Genomic DNA, 18,725 nt, shown 5'->3' on the forward strand with positions numbered 1-18,725 from the left:
TTTGAAATTTATCTTCTGTTTTGTCTTATTGCCTGAACACAATTAATTGCTGAGTACTTTCTGAACAGACTTACAAAGTTTATCTCCCTACATTTAGATCATGAATTAAGAGTTTACACACACACACACACACACACACACACACACACACACACACACACACACACAGATACACACACACATTACCACAGAAGTACTTAGAAGAACCTTGTATTTTAGATATTCTATGTCTTTATTGACATAGAAGATATAGCTAAAGACCATTGAGGACTCATAGCCTATATTTTAATTATTTTAATTTACTTGTTATGTTGATTTTGACTTTCATATTTTGATGGAAGATAAATACTAGCTTAGTCATACTTTGAGAAAAACATTTTTTATAACTTAGAATATGAAAATGGTGATAAGAGAGTTGCAGTCGTATTTTCTTAGCTTTCTTCTTGGCTAGACATAGATTAGTGGTTCCCAATTTGGATTTTGAACCTCACTATAAAGCATTTGAGGTTAAGGACTCTAATCCACCAATAGTGATAATATTTTGAGTCACATCTGATGAATTGGAATTAAAAAATGAAAATTAGGGGCTGAAGAGAGTACAAAGGGTTAGGCGCTTTCCTTGCATGTGCCTGACGTGTGTTCAATCCCTGGCATCCCATATGATTCCACATGAAACAGTAAGAGAAATTCCTGAGCACAGAGCCAGGAGTAACCCTGGAGCATGGTGAGGTGTGTCACAAAATTAAAAAAAGAAGGGAAAATTATTGGACATTTTAGGGTTTATAAATGATATTTTTCTTCCCTAATTAATTATTTTGATTTACAGATTTTATCCCCCCTGGGGCGAATTAGTGAAGCAGTAAGTGATCTTACTAAAGCTATTCAGCTTCAGCCATCAGCAAGGCTATACAGACATCGAGGAACCTTGTACTTTATATCAGAGGTGAGTTTATTTTTGTCTTAAAGCATTTCCTTTCAAGTAAAGATTTTACTTCATAGTAATCTGTTTGTGATACAGGAGTTAAAAAGGTTGTTTTTTTAATCTGAAATTGAACCCAATGGAAAAATATTAAGTGTCAAACACATTTTCTTGCATGAACTGTTAGTAGTAAATAACTATATTTATGAGGAGGAAGTGGGGGAGAAAAAGAAACAAGAAATAAAGTTTGATTCTCTTATTATGTTTTAAGCCTTCCTGCAAAGGTTAGTGTAAGGAAGCAAAGTTTGTGTGTTATCAGTGTGTTTAGAGGTACAATTTTAATTTCATTAAAAAAAAAATTAGGCCCATACGTAGTGATGCTCAGAAGATAATCCTGGGCTCAGGGTTTGATCCTGGCAATGCTTGGAAGACCTTGTTGTACCCACCTAGGCATCAAACTGGGCCTCTTGCATACATAGTATAAACTACAGCCCATTGAGCTGTTTCTTTAGTCTCACAAGTTAATTTCTTTATTATAGCTCAAGCACCGTTACTTGAAATAATAAGGGTTCCTGGACTTTAACTTCTCTTCAAATGACTCAAATTTAACAAATTCACTTTTTTTTCATCATAGTGGTATTTATGATTACCACAGTTTACATAATTTGAGTAACAGCCTTTTCTCTTTTTATAGAAAAAGAAAATAGATTTAAAAAGTCTTAGCATAATACAATTTAAGATTGATTATGGTATGTGATACAATTATTCAGTTTAAGTAAGACTAGTGCCAGGAAATAATTTGTAGCCTTCTCTGAAAATTTCTGATTTTATTTTTATTTTCTTTTTTGGGCCATACCTGTAGTGTTCAGGCTTAGTAATGGTTCTATCTTCAAAGATCAGGGTTATCATGTGCCTTACCTCCTTTACTTTACTCTCATTTTAATGTTTTTTTGAATATTGTTTCTTATGTAATTAAACAGTATGTTTAAATTAAATCTTTGTGAGTTTCTTTCATTAATTTTTTAAAAATATTGTTTCAATAATTAATAGCTAATATTTATGATATAAAATATTTCCTTTAAATCCAGGAAAGGGTATAGAATTAATTGGAATTTTTTTTCGCTACCAATCAAAAGTTGAAAATGTCCAACTATCTAGTAAATGCTACTTTATTTTTTTCCACTCCCCCTTTTGTAGGACTATGCAACAGCGCATGAAGACTTTCAGCAGTCCTTAGAACTGAACAAAAACCAGCCGATTGCTATGCTTTATAAAGGTTTAACTTTCTTTCACAGAGGACTTTTGAAGGTGAATGTGTTGTGTGTAGTGTAATGACTGCTTTTGTGAGTGGGAAGAATCTACTGGAACTTTAGTATATTTCAAAGGGTCTCATGTGTCTAATTAGTAGTGTATTTTATAAAGTAGTTTGTTTTTTTGTGTTTGTTTGTTTGCTTTCGTTTGTTTGTTTTTGGGTCACACCTGGCAGCACTCAGGGATTACTTCTGTCTCTACGCTCAGAAATCGCTCCTGGCACGCTTGGGGGACCATATGGGATGCTGGGATTCGAACCACAGACCTTCTGCATGAAAGGCAAACGCCTTACCTCCATGCTATCTCTCCAGCCCCTATAACGTAGTTTGAATCCATATAGTTAGCTTCTACTATTTGGGTAGGTATGAAAGAAGATGTAGAAGGGAAGAGATAAAAAGATTATGAGAAATAACGCCTACACATATAAAGGATACAGGTTTATAAGATTAAAGTATACACTAAAGAAAGTAGGTGAAGTTCTTTGAAAACTTTTAAAAAAACTTATAAGAAAGATCCACTTAAACTATGGCATTAGAGAAAGTTTCAGAAAAGAAGTATACTTTGTTTTGAACATTGAATGGTTAGCTAGGAGGAGAATAGTTCTGTAGTTGGAAATGATAGCATGAGTGATGACATAGAATATGGAAATTTGATCATTTCATGTAGTAGCCAGTAGTACGGTTTGAGTGTAAGGGAAATGGGGTAAGAAAGTTGCTGAAGTAGAGGTAGGTTCTAAAATGTCTAAATGTAATAGTGAGCATTTTGCCTTTAATTTATAGGCCCACAGAAAGAGTAGGATCTAGATCAGGGGTGGCGAACAAGTTTGACACAAAGAGCCAAAATTTTAAACTGAGAGTCAGAGAGCCACACCACGCAGTGATCTGCCAAAACAGACAGACACACAAAAGCATCTACTTTTTTTTTAATTTTTATTTTGACCAAAGCGCATAACAAATCTTTCACTGCATCATTTATGGTACATAGTGACAATGAATGAGGGGCATTCCCACCACTAGTGCTACTATTAACAATAATATATTAAACACATATTGCATTTTGCCATTTTGAGTGAGGGTCAAAATCCTGCAATGATGGTGAGGGTGTGCTGCGTCCTCCACACTAAAAACTAACAGCAAGATGTGACCCAACATGTGACATATGGGTCCCCTGCTCGCTGGCCCGTGCAGTTGTTTCTGAGGGATGGAAGACAGAATGACACAGCCTCAGGGTGGCACTATGGCTTGGAGATCTCTCCTCAGAGGTCCCTCCTCAGAAGCAGCAGAACAAAATCCAAACTTGGCAAAGAGCCACTGTATACAAAAGAATGAGAAGAGACAAAGAGCCGCATTCATTTTGGCTGGGAGCCGCATGCGGCTCGAGAGCCGTGTGTTCGCCACCCCTGATCTAGATGGAAATATATAGTTAATTAAGGCCAAATCTGTCATTTAGGGAATGGATTCTGACATGATGTCAGAAAAGTAGATTAGGAATAGAAGGGCTGACCAAAAAGACATTGGTAACATTTTAGGTTGTTGATGGAGAATCTTGATTGGGCTACAGGAGCAGGATTTGATCAGTGATTATGTTTCTACTACATGGAGGCTGTTCATTTGGTCACTATTGAGAAGTTGACAGAAAAGGAAAGACTTGTCTAAGCTGACTCAAAGTTTAGGAAGAAGTGTCATCTTTATCTTGTCTCTTCTTTCTGCCTTCACTCTTGATTTTATGTTCTCAGTCATATGTTGAAAATCTAATGTGAGCAAGCTTATGCCAAGGAAGCCAGGGATGTCAGAAATAGACTGAGCTCTGGGTTTTTCTCTTTAACCTCAATTTCCAAAGCTGGGTACATAGTATATGCTCCAGTACAGGACATAAATACTTGCTCAAAGACAGCCTGGCTTAAGAACTAAATACAATCAGCCAATATACATGAAAATGCCTCATTCTGACTATGTGTTCAAGAGAAACTTTCTTCATAGAAAAAGTTTGAAAACTCTCTAGAAACAGAGGTCTGATTTTACCATCCAAGACAAAGCAGAAGTCTTCCACACACCACGAAAGCAGCAAGGGGAGAGTAAGCAAGGAGTCTAGAGTTAATCCCATGACAGTATACTTAAGGGGTAGAGAAACCCTGTATCTCCTAGGTCAAGGGAATTCCCTCTACAATATCCCCAGTAGTTACTGTGCCTATGCAGGGGATAAAGAAAAGGAGAAAAAAAAAGGCACAAAACAATCATTTTTCCACATGTTTATTTATCCATTGATCGATTTTTTTTGATGTCTTTGTTTCGGTGTGGAGACTACGTTTGATGTCTCCAATATTATTTTATATTATTTTGTCTTGTCTTTTTCTTTTTGCACTCGAGCATGATTTGATTTTAGATCTGAGACTATTGTGTGGTGCCTGTCTTTATTGCTGTAGTGCTCACCAGTTATTTAATTCGATATTTTTTCTGTATTTTTGTGGTATCTCAATTACCTTTTTCACATCCTCTATCAAACTGAGGTTGGAAGCCTCTAGAGGGACTCTGCCCATTTTCAGCGTATTTGACTTTTGACTTTTGTCTTTTTTTTTCCTCTTATTTTGTACCCCAATCTATTGCTTTTCTTTCCTTCAAACAAAACCACATACCTCGATTTTTCTAACTCTGCCTCTTAAATAGAGGGGGAAACAAGGGAGGGTTCCAGGACCAAACAGATATATGATCACTAATAATAAGCCAGTCAAAGAGGGGTCCACCTACTCTAGCAGCCCCGGGGGTGATGGTGGGGTATATGGGTTGTAGAAAGGGAACTGGAATGGGGGGAGGACATAGTTGGTGATGGGTATTCCTCTGATTCAATGTTAATATGTACCTAAAATACTACAGTGAAAGATATGTAAGCCATTATGAAAAAAAAATTGTGTTTTTAATCAGAAACTTTCTTTGACTTACATGTATTATTATTATTATATCAATTATATTATGTTATGTTATGTCACTATATTATGTTATGTTAGTTTACCTCATTATGTTAATCAATTGTCTCTTGAATAAATTCTTACAATAAAAAAGGATAAAAAAAGAAGTTTGAAAACTTAAAGAATTACAGTTTTATGAGTCATGACAGGATATTCTGGCAGAAATACAGCTTAAGAAAATGCAAACAAAGAGAATAAGGAAAGGATTTACCTTTAAAAAGGCTAAATGTAAATAAATTATCAGTGCTACTGTAAAGTGACTGTTACCTACAGTGTGTTCAATAAATGTTAGTGGAATGAATAATTTTCAAGAGCAGAGCATTGAATTTGCAGTTTAAGTTTTTAAACTTAAATTTGCTCTAAGTTTTCATAATCACAGAACAAATTAAATTCTTTTAGTTTCTCTTTCCTCACCTACCAAATAGAGATGATTTTTATCTCTCTTTTTCTTGGAGTAATTGTGATCATTAAGTAGTCTGTGAGTTATAAATATTTTTCATACATTAGTTATTATAGACTATTTTGCATGTGGAATTTTACTTCATAGACTAATAAAATATCTCTTATTCACTAAAAGCCAAAACTAAAGGCATTTTGCAAGTTATATTTTATACACCTTTTTTCCTTAATATGTATAGGAGAATTTTAACAGGGCTTTTTTCTTCCCTCAAGATTCAGACTGGCAATCAAAAGCTTTGAAAGCAGCTATTGAAATATGTTTTGATCAGCTATTAGATTAGTTTATTTTGTATTTGCCCTCTAGTCTTCTCATTTTTCAGTCACTTAAAAATTAGAGTTTTAGTACTATATTCAAATTCTGTTTCTTGGTTATTTTATGAAGGAAAATGATTTGAAATATTAAAATAGTAACTCTTGGTTGCTATTCTGCTAATAGAAATTTTTTGGGGGGCCACACCCGTTTGATGCTCAGGGATTACTCCTGGCTAAGCGCTCAGAAATCGCCCCTGGCTTGGGGGGACCATATGGGACACTGGGGGATCGAACCGTGGTCCATTCCTTGGCTAGCGCTTGCAAGGCAGACATCTTACCTCTAGCACCACCTCACCGGCCCCTAATAGAAATATTTTTAAAGGAAGGAAATGAAAAGAAAAACTTCATCTTTAGGGGCCGGCGAGGTGGCGCTTGAGGTAAGGTATCTGCCTTGCAAGCGCTAGCCCAGGAAAGATCGCGACCATGGTTCGATCCCCCGGCGTCCCATATGGTCCCCTCAAGCCAGGGGCAATTTCTGAACCCTTAGCCAGGAGTAACCCCTGAGCATCAGATGGGTGTGGCCCGAAAAACCAAAAAAAAAAAAAAAACTTCACCTTTAACTTTATATAAAGGCAAGTATAGGAATGTGAACAGGACTCTGCATTATTTGAAAATAGAATTTTTTTTCTTGGTAGCAAAGATACTAACAGCCAATTGGACAAGGATTAAATTTTCAGTTCAGTTTGGTTTAGTCCAAATCTTCATGATGAGAACAGAAGCACTGCTTTAATTTTCTGGACACTTGAAGCCTATCAGTGAATCCATTAGCCTGAACTATTTTGATTCCTTCACCATACTCATAACAGTATCAACATGTGTATGGTAAATTTTTCTTTGCATTTTTATAGATCTGCTATCTGATGAGCCCAGAGTGTTTTATGTATTGTCTCTTTCAACCCACTGGAATTCCCATGAAGGATAGAAGGAACAGAGGGTGTCCCAGTTACACAGATTGAAAAACTGAGTCATTGGTGTACTGGTCTTAGTTCAAATATCTCTATTTCTCTTGTTAGCTCTAGAGGAAGTTTAAATGGACCAGTCACTTTGAGCTGTCTTTATATCCTAAAGGTGGAATCTCTAAGGCAACAATAATTTAGAAATAATTAAGCAGGTTATTGCTTATTTACTTTATGGCTTGATACATATTAACTATATTAGATGATATTCTACAAATTTCAAAACTGTTTCATTCTGCAGATTTATCACACTTGGATTTTCCTAGGGAAAAAACAGCCAAAATATTTTGATTGGATTATCTTTTTTTCTATTAAAAATTGAATAGATACATTTTTTTGAGAGGTACCTGAAATTGTTCTTGTAGTTATAATGAATAGCCCCCGTGTGATGGCTGCCCACCAACTAATAAAGGAAAGCTTAAAGTGGTGATGTTTGCAATTGCTATGCTAATGAATTCAGAGCCCGTTCATATACTTAGGGACTGATTCATTCAAGAAGTTTCTTTGTTCCCAATGGCCTAAAAATCTTGATCCTGCTATGTCCCCTCTTTGGCAGAATGAGGTAGAGAGCTGTGCAGTGATTAGACAGGAACCCCGAAACCAAAGACTCTTAAAAGCTGAAGAGAAGTCAGACTTTGAAGAACTGTGGCGTCCAAGCATGCTGTAAGTGCAGTGGGCAGCAGATGTCTTCTGGGCATCTCCACTAGACGTCCACAAACATTCCAGTTTTAACATGACCCAACTAAACTCATGACCTCATCCTACCTGGCACTGTAGCTTTTCTTCTGTACTTCCTCATGCTGGTTAACACTCTCCGTAGGCTCTTCAGCTTAAAAACTTCCTACCCACTCTTCTTTTCCTCCACCCTCCACCCACCACTCTAGGCTCAGTTTACCTTTTATTGTCTTAGTTTACCTTTTAAAATGTCTCCTAAATGTGACCCTTTTGTGTCTTCAGAGACATTGACTCAATTTGAGCTTATATTATTTCTTACCTAGACTATCGCTACCACTCCTAATTGAAATCTGTTTTCTTCTCTCCAGTTCTGTCTTTGTTGTTAGTGTTAATTTAAAGAACAAATTTTTTGGTCCTACTGCTTATAAGGTATAATAACCAGGCTGAAGAGGCCCAGATTGTACAGTGTGACAGAAACCCTTCTCTGAGCTAACCCACTCTCATTCTGGGTCCATCATTTTTTTCCCTTTCCATCTTATGGCTCCCCATCCCACAGTTTCTGAGCACTCTCTGCCATTATACAGAGCTATATCTTAAGATGCCCTCTCTCTTTACCAAAATCATTTTCATTCTTCAAGACCTCTCTAGCTCAATTGTCACTTCTTATGTGAAACCTGGCCTGGTATTCCCAGGCTCAGTTGATTATTTCTTTCTCTTTGTTCCTGGAGGCTTTATTTCAGCTTTCTCTACTGTAGTGCTTAGTTTGTTTTCTAACAACCTGATTAAATAATTGGTCTTCTAACTAGAATAGGAGTTCTTAGAAGATAGAGACAATGACTTGTTTATCTTTGTGTCCCCTATATTCCCACACAGCTCCTGACACATAGTAGGCACTCAATACATGTTTGCAAAATTTAAAATATAGTTGTAAAATTACTAAAATATTATGACTATACTACAACAGTAAGTCTAATTCAGAATGGACTTTCACATTTTTTAAATGCTGAAATTTTTTTATTTTTAATCCCTTTTATCAAAAGGTAGATGTTCAGCTAGATTCCTTAAGTAGATTGATGTCGCATTGTTGATTTTGAAGAGTTTGAAAGCCAGCTTCTTGCCCTGCTGCCCTGAACCACCTAGAAAATCAGTAATAAGCAGGGTATAAGTGACCTTTTAAAAATAATTAGGATTATACTTCTTTTATAGAACTATATTGCGTCCCTACCAAACCATGGAATATTTATTGAGTGCTTACCATGTGCAAGGCAGATGGCATCTTCAGTAGCCTTCTTACATGAATGGTCAAATTAGATGTAAAATGATATCAAAGAAGTTTTAAAAAAGTCCTTCTGAGGAAAGGAGATCATAATACTTTAACCATTTTATTAGATATGTCTTTTCCTTGGGAAATATGTGAGATGTCTTCATATATTTTATTATAGTAAATAGTCATTATGAAAAGTACATTCAATACCAGTTTAAGCCTAAACTGTTGAATCTTAAACAGAATGATACATTTCTTAACTTTTCACAGAGAATTCTCAGTGCACGATGTATCCCTACGGCCTCCTCCTTAAAGCATAGTGCCTGTGAAGTCTCTTACTCCCTTAGTCCACACCTGAGGCTGAATTGGCAGAACTATACTCTGGACCCCTCAAACTTTAGTATTGCTGATTTAATTTTTCTTTTTCTTCGTAGATCATGGGAATACTTGAGATAAACTGCCTAGGAGCTTTCCTGCTTATTTGTATAAACAGCTTCACACTGTATTCTTTTTTAAAATCTTTTGTTGGATCTTAGTTTTAATGCTTCTAGCTATGATCATTTAAAATAATTTCACACATATATTGAGCTTACTTTTATTACACAGTGGTTTTGTTAATGCAATGTGGCTTACATGAAGGCAGTATCATAAGTACTCAAAAGTGCTAATGAAATAGAAACTTTTCTTTTTAGAAGAAATTTAAGATTTATTGTACATAGTGATGCATTTGTTTACTATTGAAATTAAATTCTTGTAGCCTCAGTTATACTTTCTATCTGCCATGTTTAAGTATTATTTATAAAACAAAATCACTTAGGCCATATGCAACTCTATATTTAAGTTTGTTAGTGATTTAAGTGATACACAATTTTTAAGTTATGCAAATGAAATCAATTTTTCCCCTTTTTTTTGCAGGAAGCTATTGAATCCTTCAAAGAAGCATTGAAGCAGAAAGTTGATTTTATTGATGCATACAAAAGTTTGGGACAGGCCTATAGGTATGTAAAGTAATTAAAAGGATAAACAAGAGGGAAGGTGTAACTTGAAGAGACAAGGTAATCACAAATAATAGAGATGTTTGTTATTATTTTGACTACACTTTCTCATGCTTAGGGATTTTTTTTTGCTCTGTACTCCGGGATTACTCCTGGAGGGTTCAAGGGCCCATATCGGGTGTTAAGGATTGAAACTGGGTTGGCCAGGTGCAAGGCAAACACTCTACCTGCTGTCTATCACTTTGGCTCCATAATAGATGTGTTTAATGGGCTAGGGTATACCTTAGTAGTATAACATATGCCTTTCATATGTTTGATCCCCAGCATCTAAAAATAACATTTCTTTCTATTTTCCTTGCGCATCTTCTCTTCATTTCTGTTGCTACAATGTCCTTGTTCACACATTCACCCTTGTGTTTGCTGGATTTGTTCTCTCTGTCCTAATACTTAACATCTTTAAGTTGTAGTGCTTGCCATAGATTGCACACCTTTGTTATGGTGCTGACATAAACCTATGTGCAATATGTTGTAAGTCACATGTGATATTAGGGTCACAGGCAGAGCTGCCAAGATTTTGCATGGCATGTGTGATGGCACCCAAGATTGAACTTGTTATTCTGTGCTAGCAAGATAGATATTTTAAATATCTGATCATTTCTCTGAAGCCTTATGTTTATTTTGTGTTTTTTTTTTCCCCAAGGTGGTTTTCTTCAGCAGGTTCAGAGGCTCAGGAACCACTCCTAGTTATATTTAGTCCTATATTGAGGCCCTGAGGGTTGTGTAGTAGGACCCAGTGATACATTGCTGTTTAGATCTAGTGGTACTAGGGATGACCAAGCCTAGGATTTGGGAGCCACCAAGGGTATATAGAGTATATATATCAACAGCATATAAGGCTAGTATTCAATATAATATAATGGCCGCACCCTGTGATGCTCAGGGGTTACTCCTGGCTATGCGCCCAGAAATCGCTCCTTGCTTGGGGGACCATATGGGATGCATTGGATCGAACTGAGATCTGTCCTGGGTCAGCAGCATGCAAGGCAAACACCTTACTGCTGTGCTATCACCCCAGCCTGACAATGGATATTTTAAAGATATCTTTCTTTGTGTGTGCTGAGATCAAACCCGGGTCCTCACACTTCAGTGAGGACTTTTAACAGTCATATCAGCAACTTGGTGTTTCTTTTACTTGTCAAAATTTTAATGCAAAAGAATCTAGTCTGGAATAATTATCTTCTAAAGTTATCATAATTTTGAAATATGCTCTGCCTCCAAATTTTAAATTACATTATGGTATGCTAAGTTTTATATGAAAAACTTCAGTGACAAAGAAAGGTAGTTGATTTTGTTTTATTTGAGATGTTTCCTGGCTCTGTGCTCAGGGATCACTACTGGTAAGGATTAGGAAATTATTATGGTTGCCAGAGTGCTGCAGACATCTTGCGACCCTAAGCAAAACCTTAGTGGGGTCAGAAAACCTTCACGAGAAGAAAGTGGGTACACGAGCGGACGAATATGAAATATGAAATAATTGAGACCACACAAAATGCATTGTATGGGGACTCACATCTATGAGATGAGAGACAAACTTTACTTTTCAGCTGATGACATTTTAAGCACAACTCTGGTATGCAAGGTAATTTCCAGGGGAACAAAGGGCAGAGGATAAAAGGAAGGCTAATTTCTTACATATCAAAGTAGTGCCTGGCCCTAGGAGTCATTACTGATGTAAATTAAGGGATAGCAGAAAATCCTGGTTTTTCTCCTGATGACAAATATCCCTAACCTGAGGGAAATAGTATTCTAGCTAGGGGCTAAGACCCACTTTCTATGATCTAGTAATAGAAAGAGATAAAACTTATGAAAGGGGTACAGAATTATACCTAGTAAAATAGCCTAATTCTACACTGGCCACACCTGTTTGTAAGCAGGTATTCAAAGTGACAGGGAAAATCCCTGAGGCAAAATCATACTGCTGTTGTGCTCAAAGGCAAGGAGAGAAGACCATTGTCTTGAAGATGCTATGTTTTGACTAGGTCTTAGGAAGTAAATAGGCTGACAGAAAGAGAGGTAGCTGTCTGGACTTTGAGTTGCAAGTGTACTAAGCCAGCAGAGAATTTCTAGCAGCTTTCTTTGGTACTGGAATTTTTATTAAGACTACAGGATGCTAAGGCCGAATTTCTGTAGTATAGCAGAAACGAATTAAAGGAGAATGTTAAGTCACTGTCATGTAAGAAGTATGACAGAAATATCGCCAGTGATCCACTCAGGGGTTAAGAAAATAACCTCTCCAACGGGCTTTCTGGCAGAGATATTTCTTGGGGAAAAACCAGACACTGTACCAGGAAAGCTGACCAGACACATCCGGTGTATGTTAACCTTAAATGATGGAGACATACCTGTTACGGGTAGTGACACCAGGGATCAGAAACCATTGACTGAATGGAAAGCAAACAACCTGCCTACTGTCCGCTCTGGCCCAAGATACAATTTGAAGAATGAATTTATTTAGACAGATAAAATTGTATGATGATAACCTACATATTTTTCCAAAGGAGAAACGTGTTTCTATCCAAATACCCAGAAGGCTGGAGTTTATGAATTGTGGAAAGGAATTTGATTAACATTTATTTCTGAAAATCAGAAAGTTAATTATCCCCAAAGAACTTAAAAAAGATCTCTAGCTATTACATTAACTGGTAAAATTTAAAAAAGTAGGTAGAGATATGTCAAATGCATTGTTGCTTTGAGTGACAAAATAAGGGACCAGAGAGATAGGACTGGAGAGATAGGGACCAGAGAGAGGCTTGGCATATGCCTTACATGCAGGTGACATAGGTTTGATCAGAAGCTGCTAAGAGTGGTCCCAAAGCTTAGAGCTAGGAGTAAGCCCTCAGCATCATCCTGTGTGGTCAAACAAACAAACAAACAAAAATGATAAAGAAATCACCAAGAGAATACAAGAACACACAGGTACTTTATTTATTGGATGCTCATTTTGAGGACAGCTTATTCTTTATATTTACTAAAATGCTTATACTTTATAACTGTTGTGAAATACCTAGAGAACTGGGGAATTTTGAAGCAGCTACTGAAAACTTTCAAAAGGCACTATTGCTCAACCAAAATCACGTGCAGACTCTTCAGCTGCGGGGAATGATGCTTTATCACCATGGAAGCTTGCAGGAAGCTCTTAACAACTTCAAGGTGAGCATCCACAGAAGAGGAATATTGTATCTAAAGGTAGTTTATAGCTTAATTTCTAGAGCATGTTTTTGTTCTGGAAGGACACCTTTCTCATTCCAGGCCGAATTAAGCATGTTAAGATTTCCTAAATCACTTTGATACTATTACAGCATTTTCTCCTTTATACTTCAGCGGTGTCTACAACTAGAACCATATAATGAGGTGTGCCAGTATATGAAAGGACTTAGCCATGTTGCAATGGGACAGTTTTATGAAGGAATAAAAGCACAGACTAAAGTTATGCTAAATGATCCACTTCCAGGCCAGAAGGCTAGCCCAGAATATCTTAAAGTGAAGTATCTCCGAGGTAAGTCAGTTAAGTACATACAGAATCATTGAATTATAAATCTTAAAGCTATAAAGAATCTAGATAACTTGTTCAAAGATATAAAGCTAGGGAATGGTTCACAGCCAACCTTTGTTTAGCAGCAATATCTGAACTATGTCCACCGGAAAAGTTGCAAGCTATGTATACTTTTAAAAAGATGAGATTCATTTTAGTAATAATGCATTTTATTTTTAATTCCATATTGCTACCGTTATGTCAGTAATATAAAGACATGTTCTTTTAAAATTTCTTGCAAATGCTATTTCTTCTGCCTTTTTCCTATTTAATTCCTATTTTATTTCCCCAAGTAACATTAGTTCTGTTATCCGTTCCATTGTGTTTTTATTTATTTATTTATTTATTTATTTATTTATTTATTATTTGTTTATTTATTTATTTATTTATTTAAAATTTTGGCCACACTTTACTCAGGGAAATACTTATGGCAGGACTAGGAAATCATATACAATATGAAGAATTCTAACTGGGTCAGACAAGTCAGACAAGAGCTTTATTCACTATTCTTTCTCTCCAACTGTTTGTTTATTTCATTGAACAGCTCTGGAGCCCCTAGTCGTCTCATGATAGTATGTTCAATGGTGGAGACATCCTGTGTCTCTTAGGCCAAGGGAATTTTCTTTCTAATTTCCCTAATACTTGTGGTGCCTATGGAAAAAAAAAAAACTTGTCATACCAGCGTCCTCTTCTTTTTTTTTTTTTAATTCATATTTATAGCTTCTGACAAAGACTCCCACCCACTTTTTTTCTTTTCTTTTCTTTTCCTTTCTTTTCTTTTTTTTTTTTTTTTTTTTTGGTTTTTCGGGCCACACCCATTTGATGCTCAGGGGTTACTCCTGGCTAAGTGCTCAGAAATTGCCCCTGGCTTGGGGGGACCATATGGGACACCGGGGGATTGAACCGCGGTCCCAATCTTTCCTTGGCTAGCATTTGCAAGGCTTGCTAGCGCCACCTCGCCGGCCCTCTTTTCTTTTTTTTAAATCAGAACCATAGAACATGGATTATCTTGTTCTGTCTCATATTTCTATGTTTTTCTACAAACTGAGAAAAATAAAGTAGATGATACCAGGGGCAAAGAAGTGTCATGAGCATTGAGTGGAAATAAAAAATGATCAGTCTTAAATACCCAACTCAAAGCTAATGACAGTAGAATCAAGAGACCCAAACCACAAGCCATACACAAAAGGAACCTGTTAGACTAGCAGTTTAGGGGGCTAAGGGTGGAGGTATGGAATGCATACTGGGAACAGTGACAGAGGGAGGTCATCACTGTTGGTGAGAATTGCCCTAATTCACTCTCAATATGTTCCTTAAATATAGCTGTGAAAGACTTGTAATTCACATTGGTCTCAATAAAAAAAAAAAAAACAAAAAAAACTCCCTAAAATTTCATTTGTCCTTTAAAAAGTTTATACTCTTAACTGCACACATGAATAAAATTATCCAGTAATTGGCCTTTTTCTTCTGTTTTATTCCACATAACCCAATCAGGAATCTCCCATTTTGCTGCATTGTCAAACTTTCATCTAGTTTATAGCTAAATAATATGCCATTGTATAAACATACCCCATCTTTTTATATCCTCTAGTTGAGAACCAGAACTGGGATTGTTGGATTCTATAATGGCTCTGTTTCAGCTTTTTCAGAAAGCCATGCTGTTTCATTTTCTCTACACTCTTGCAAACACTTTTCCTTTTGATGTAAGCTGTTTTTTACAGGTATTGAGATATTAATTCAGTTTTTATTTGCATCTGTTCATTAAATCATTTATTTGTGATGTCTTTGAAATTTGATGTATATTTCATAAAGTATATCCAACTTTGAATGTTAAAATTTTATTGTAAATACTTGAGTTGGATTAGGGTTTCACAAAATTTGAAATTGAAAATTAGATAGATTCATATAAATAAGTTGTTTCAAATATACTAAAGGTCTCTAATTATTGAATTAAGTATCAAGTTTAAATGAATTACAATTGGAACTGGAGCATTAGTACAGTGAGTAGGGCATTTGCTTTGCATGCTGTCAGCCCAAACACCAAAAAATACATTACAATTTAAAAATTGTAAAATTTTAAGTTAGTTAAGGATATCTTGGTCATTTGAACTATATTTTGTTTTTTTATTTTTCCTCTGCACTGGGCAGTGCCAAGTGCTTACTCCTGGCTGTACTTAGGGATCACTCCTGGCAGGCCTTGGGATACCATCCTCAGGGTGCTAGAGATTGGACATATGTTGGCTGTGTGTAAGGCAAGCACCCCACCCACTGGAGGGTGCTTCAACACCACAGGTCACATTTGAAAATGTTTGTAATTAAAGAATCATAATCCACAAATTTGTTAATAGTTAAGTTTTAGATGTACAATATTTTGGTACTATTACAAGCACCAGTGTCAATTCCCTGACTGGTGTTCCCAAGTTCCCTTCTACCCTGTGGCTTGTTTTTATATTTGGTTGTTATAATTTTGATCTTATTTTTTTCCTATGTTGTTAACTTTGTGGCTTAGATATGTAGCTATACTATTCCTCTAAACCATCCAGGGCCCTTCACCTTTACTTCCTCCCAGCTGCCCTTATTACTTTTCCCCTTCTATTTCTTTCCTTATGTGTCATTTTCTTCCCTATACTCTTGGGTCCAGGGAATCCCCCTTTTACTGCATTGCATTCCCTGATCCTGTTATACTGTAACCACAGATAAGTGAGATCATCCTGTGTTTATCCTTCTTATCCTTCATCTGGTTTACTTCACTTAGCACGATATCTTCTAGTTTGATCCAAGTTGCAGTGAATTTGCATGATTTCGTCATTCCTTGCAGCAGCATAGTATTCCATTGCATACCACTGAAAGGTCCGGAAGTCCTAATTTTAGCTGCCCGGCGCAAAGAAATGAAGAGGCTTATGAGTTCCAGCAGATGCTTTAAAAAGTGCTTTTAATACTGACCATTATGAATGGTCAGGGTCTATGAATTCCCACCAGAATCAAAGACCTCGTGGGTCCCTCGTTACCCCCTTATATAGGATGGGAAGTGGGAGGGGAAGAAGAGTCCTTGAGGGCTGGACTTCCGCTACGATAACACCAATGATTCGTGAGGTAGGGGTAGAGGTGGGGCCGAGGCAGTGACGACTTCCTTAAGGGGCGGGGCACCCACCAAGGTTGGTGGGGGGGGGGCTGATTTCCCTTTTCAATCCCCACTTCTTGTACTGGAGGCTTCTAATCCTAGAAGCCAATGTGATTTTGGGGCCTTTACTTTCTGATATTACTGGTCATAATTATTTGCATGAGCTAACCCTGCATGGGCCAATGGCTACCAGAAGTAAAAAGGCTTAGGAGGGGCCCCAGTAGGGGTATTAGATAGGGGAGAATTCCATGCCATAAAGACCATAAGGGACCATTTAATAGCTTTTTATCTTGGCCAGCTACTCTTGATGGTGCTTGATTCTGTTTCACACATTTGAAATTAACTTTTGTGAGAGTTTGTTATTTTTGTTTAGCCCCGCTAGTTTTGCTAGCCCTGTTAGTTCTGCTTTTCCAGTTACCAATTTACCTGCAACTTCTGAGCCCTACCAGTAGAGTGCTCAGACCTAGGAGTGCCTAAGAAATGTATGCTAGGCAGAGGGATGGGCTCTGTTCCTGGGATGATGTTAATGTTGGGGAGCACTAATGCTGGGATGCATAAGCCAAATTTTTACCACATATTTATACCCGTTTTGGAGGTAAATACCCTGGGCTAGAGGGAGCAGGCAGGACTTTTGAGCACTGAGTACCTTCTACCTGACCCAGGTTTACAGATTTGGTGCTGTTATGAATAGCAAACAGAAGATTTAAAGCTAAACGGGATTACCTTTTGACATAAGTACAGCTAGAAGAAGCAAAGGTTAGATTACCTAGTGAGACAGGGACAGCCAGAGGCCAATTTCCCCCACCCCCAAGAGGGAGGCAAAGGCTGAGGTTTTGCTTTACACACCCATTCTGGCCCCCCAAACACACACATGGGAAGTAGAGGACCGGAGGTAAGCAGTTCGAGCCCTTCCTTAGCAAGTGCCAGGGAGAGCATTTTCAGAGTTAGTGAGTGCATTAGGGCTGAAGTGTGCCCGCCGGACCCGTATCTTGAGAGGATCCTCAGTGTGCTTCACTTTTCAGGTTTTGGATGGAAGGCGTGAACCCAGGAAGCATGCAGTTCACCTTGACAGCAGTTCTTTTCACATAGGCTGTGAATTCCACAACGAAAATAAGGAGGTTTCTGCTTTCTTTTCTTCATTTTTGCAACTTAAACAGCTGTTGGGGTAGAGAGCCCTAAACTCCAGTTGCCTTTCCTGCACTGGGTTAGACAGAGATGAAGAAATTTTATTTTTATTAATGACTGTTTTACTTTTTAACATTACCAAGAGAAGCATAATTTTTGCTACCTGCTTTAACCTCTGGGATAGATAGGCATAATGTTATTCTTAGTAGTTAACTTGGCTTATTAATTCCTGCGGCCTTTATTTTCCCCTTATAGTTTTTTTTTCTTTGATGACCATTTTGCTTTAGAGATTTCATTACCCTAGAAGTTATTAGAGGGAACGTGGTCGAAGATCAATCTTCTGTAGCTACTTCAGGCTGACAGGGGACTGCAGTTTCAATCTCTAGATAGGGTGAAATCTCATATTTCCCTAAAGGAGCAGTTAACTGGTTTACTTTTACAGTTTTAACACCTGAAAAGGATTAGATTAATTATACAGGGGAATATTACTTAACCCACTCAGGCCTTGGAGCAGTAAATAGCACAACTTGAATGGCATAGCTGTTCTTATTGTCTGTAATGATAGCACAAATTAATTAACAGAAAACAAAGCATTATAGCATTATGAATAAACACAGTTTTGAGTTACTTCAGTTAGACTAACATTTGCATTTGCAATTTATGATCTGGTTTAATACAACTAGTAAGAGCATTTTTACATAAGTTACTTCAAAGAAGTGGGTTTTAAGTTAGGCCCACTAGAATTTTAATTAGCTACCAAAAATGGTTTTTCTCTCCACCTTTACCTTGTACCTTACCCGGTATTTGAATAACTTGGCTTTTTTCTTTGCACATATACAGCACTGTTGGAGAAATCTCCATCTGGGGCACCCCCATTACTTACAGAACTTTTCTGAGGATAGGTTGTAGACACAGCAGGGTTTTTCATGTCAGTCACTCAGGTTTGGCTGATGAGTTGGTCGGTTCAGCATGAGGTTCTTCTGGCTGGGCATCTCACCCTTTGCAGGAATTTTTAGAGGTGACTTGTCTGTTCC

General features: G+C 37.2%; 1 protein-coding gene across 4 annotated transcripts in view; it reads left to right on the forward strand.

The window, feature by feature from the left end:
* Positions 1 to 18,725, forward strand: part of TTC13 (tetratricopeptide repeat domain 13) — a 104,938-nt gene that overhangs the window by 44,714 nt on the left and 41,499 nt on the right. For all 4 annotated transcript variants that reach the window (XM_049789631.1, XM_049789632.1, XM_049789629.1 and 1 more), the window contains 5 exons: positions 827 to 943; positions 2,117 to 2,227; positions 9,774 to 9,856; positions 12,922 to 13,063; positions 13,235 to 13,409. In XM_049789631.1, coding sequence (XP_049645588.1) covers positions 827 to 943; positions 2,117 to 2,227; positions 9,774 to 9,856; positions 12,922 to 13,063; positions 13,235 to 13,409 — 628 coding nt within the window. The remainder of the gene's footprint in view (positions 1 to 826; positions 944 to 2,116; positions 2,228 to 9,773; positions 9,857 to 12,921; positions 13,064 to 13,234; positions 13,410 to 18,725) is intronic.

This window comes from Suncus etruscus, chromosome 15, assembly GCF_024139225.1.
Source record: "Suncus etruscus isolate mSunEtr1 chromosome 15, mSunEtr1.pri.cur, whole genome shotgun sequence".
NCBI lineage: Eukaryota > Metazoa > Chordata > Mammalia > Eulipotyphla > Soricidae > Suncus > Suncus etruscus.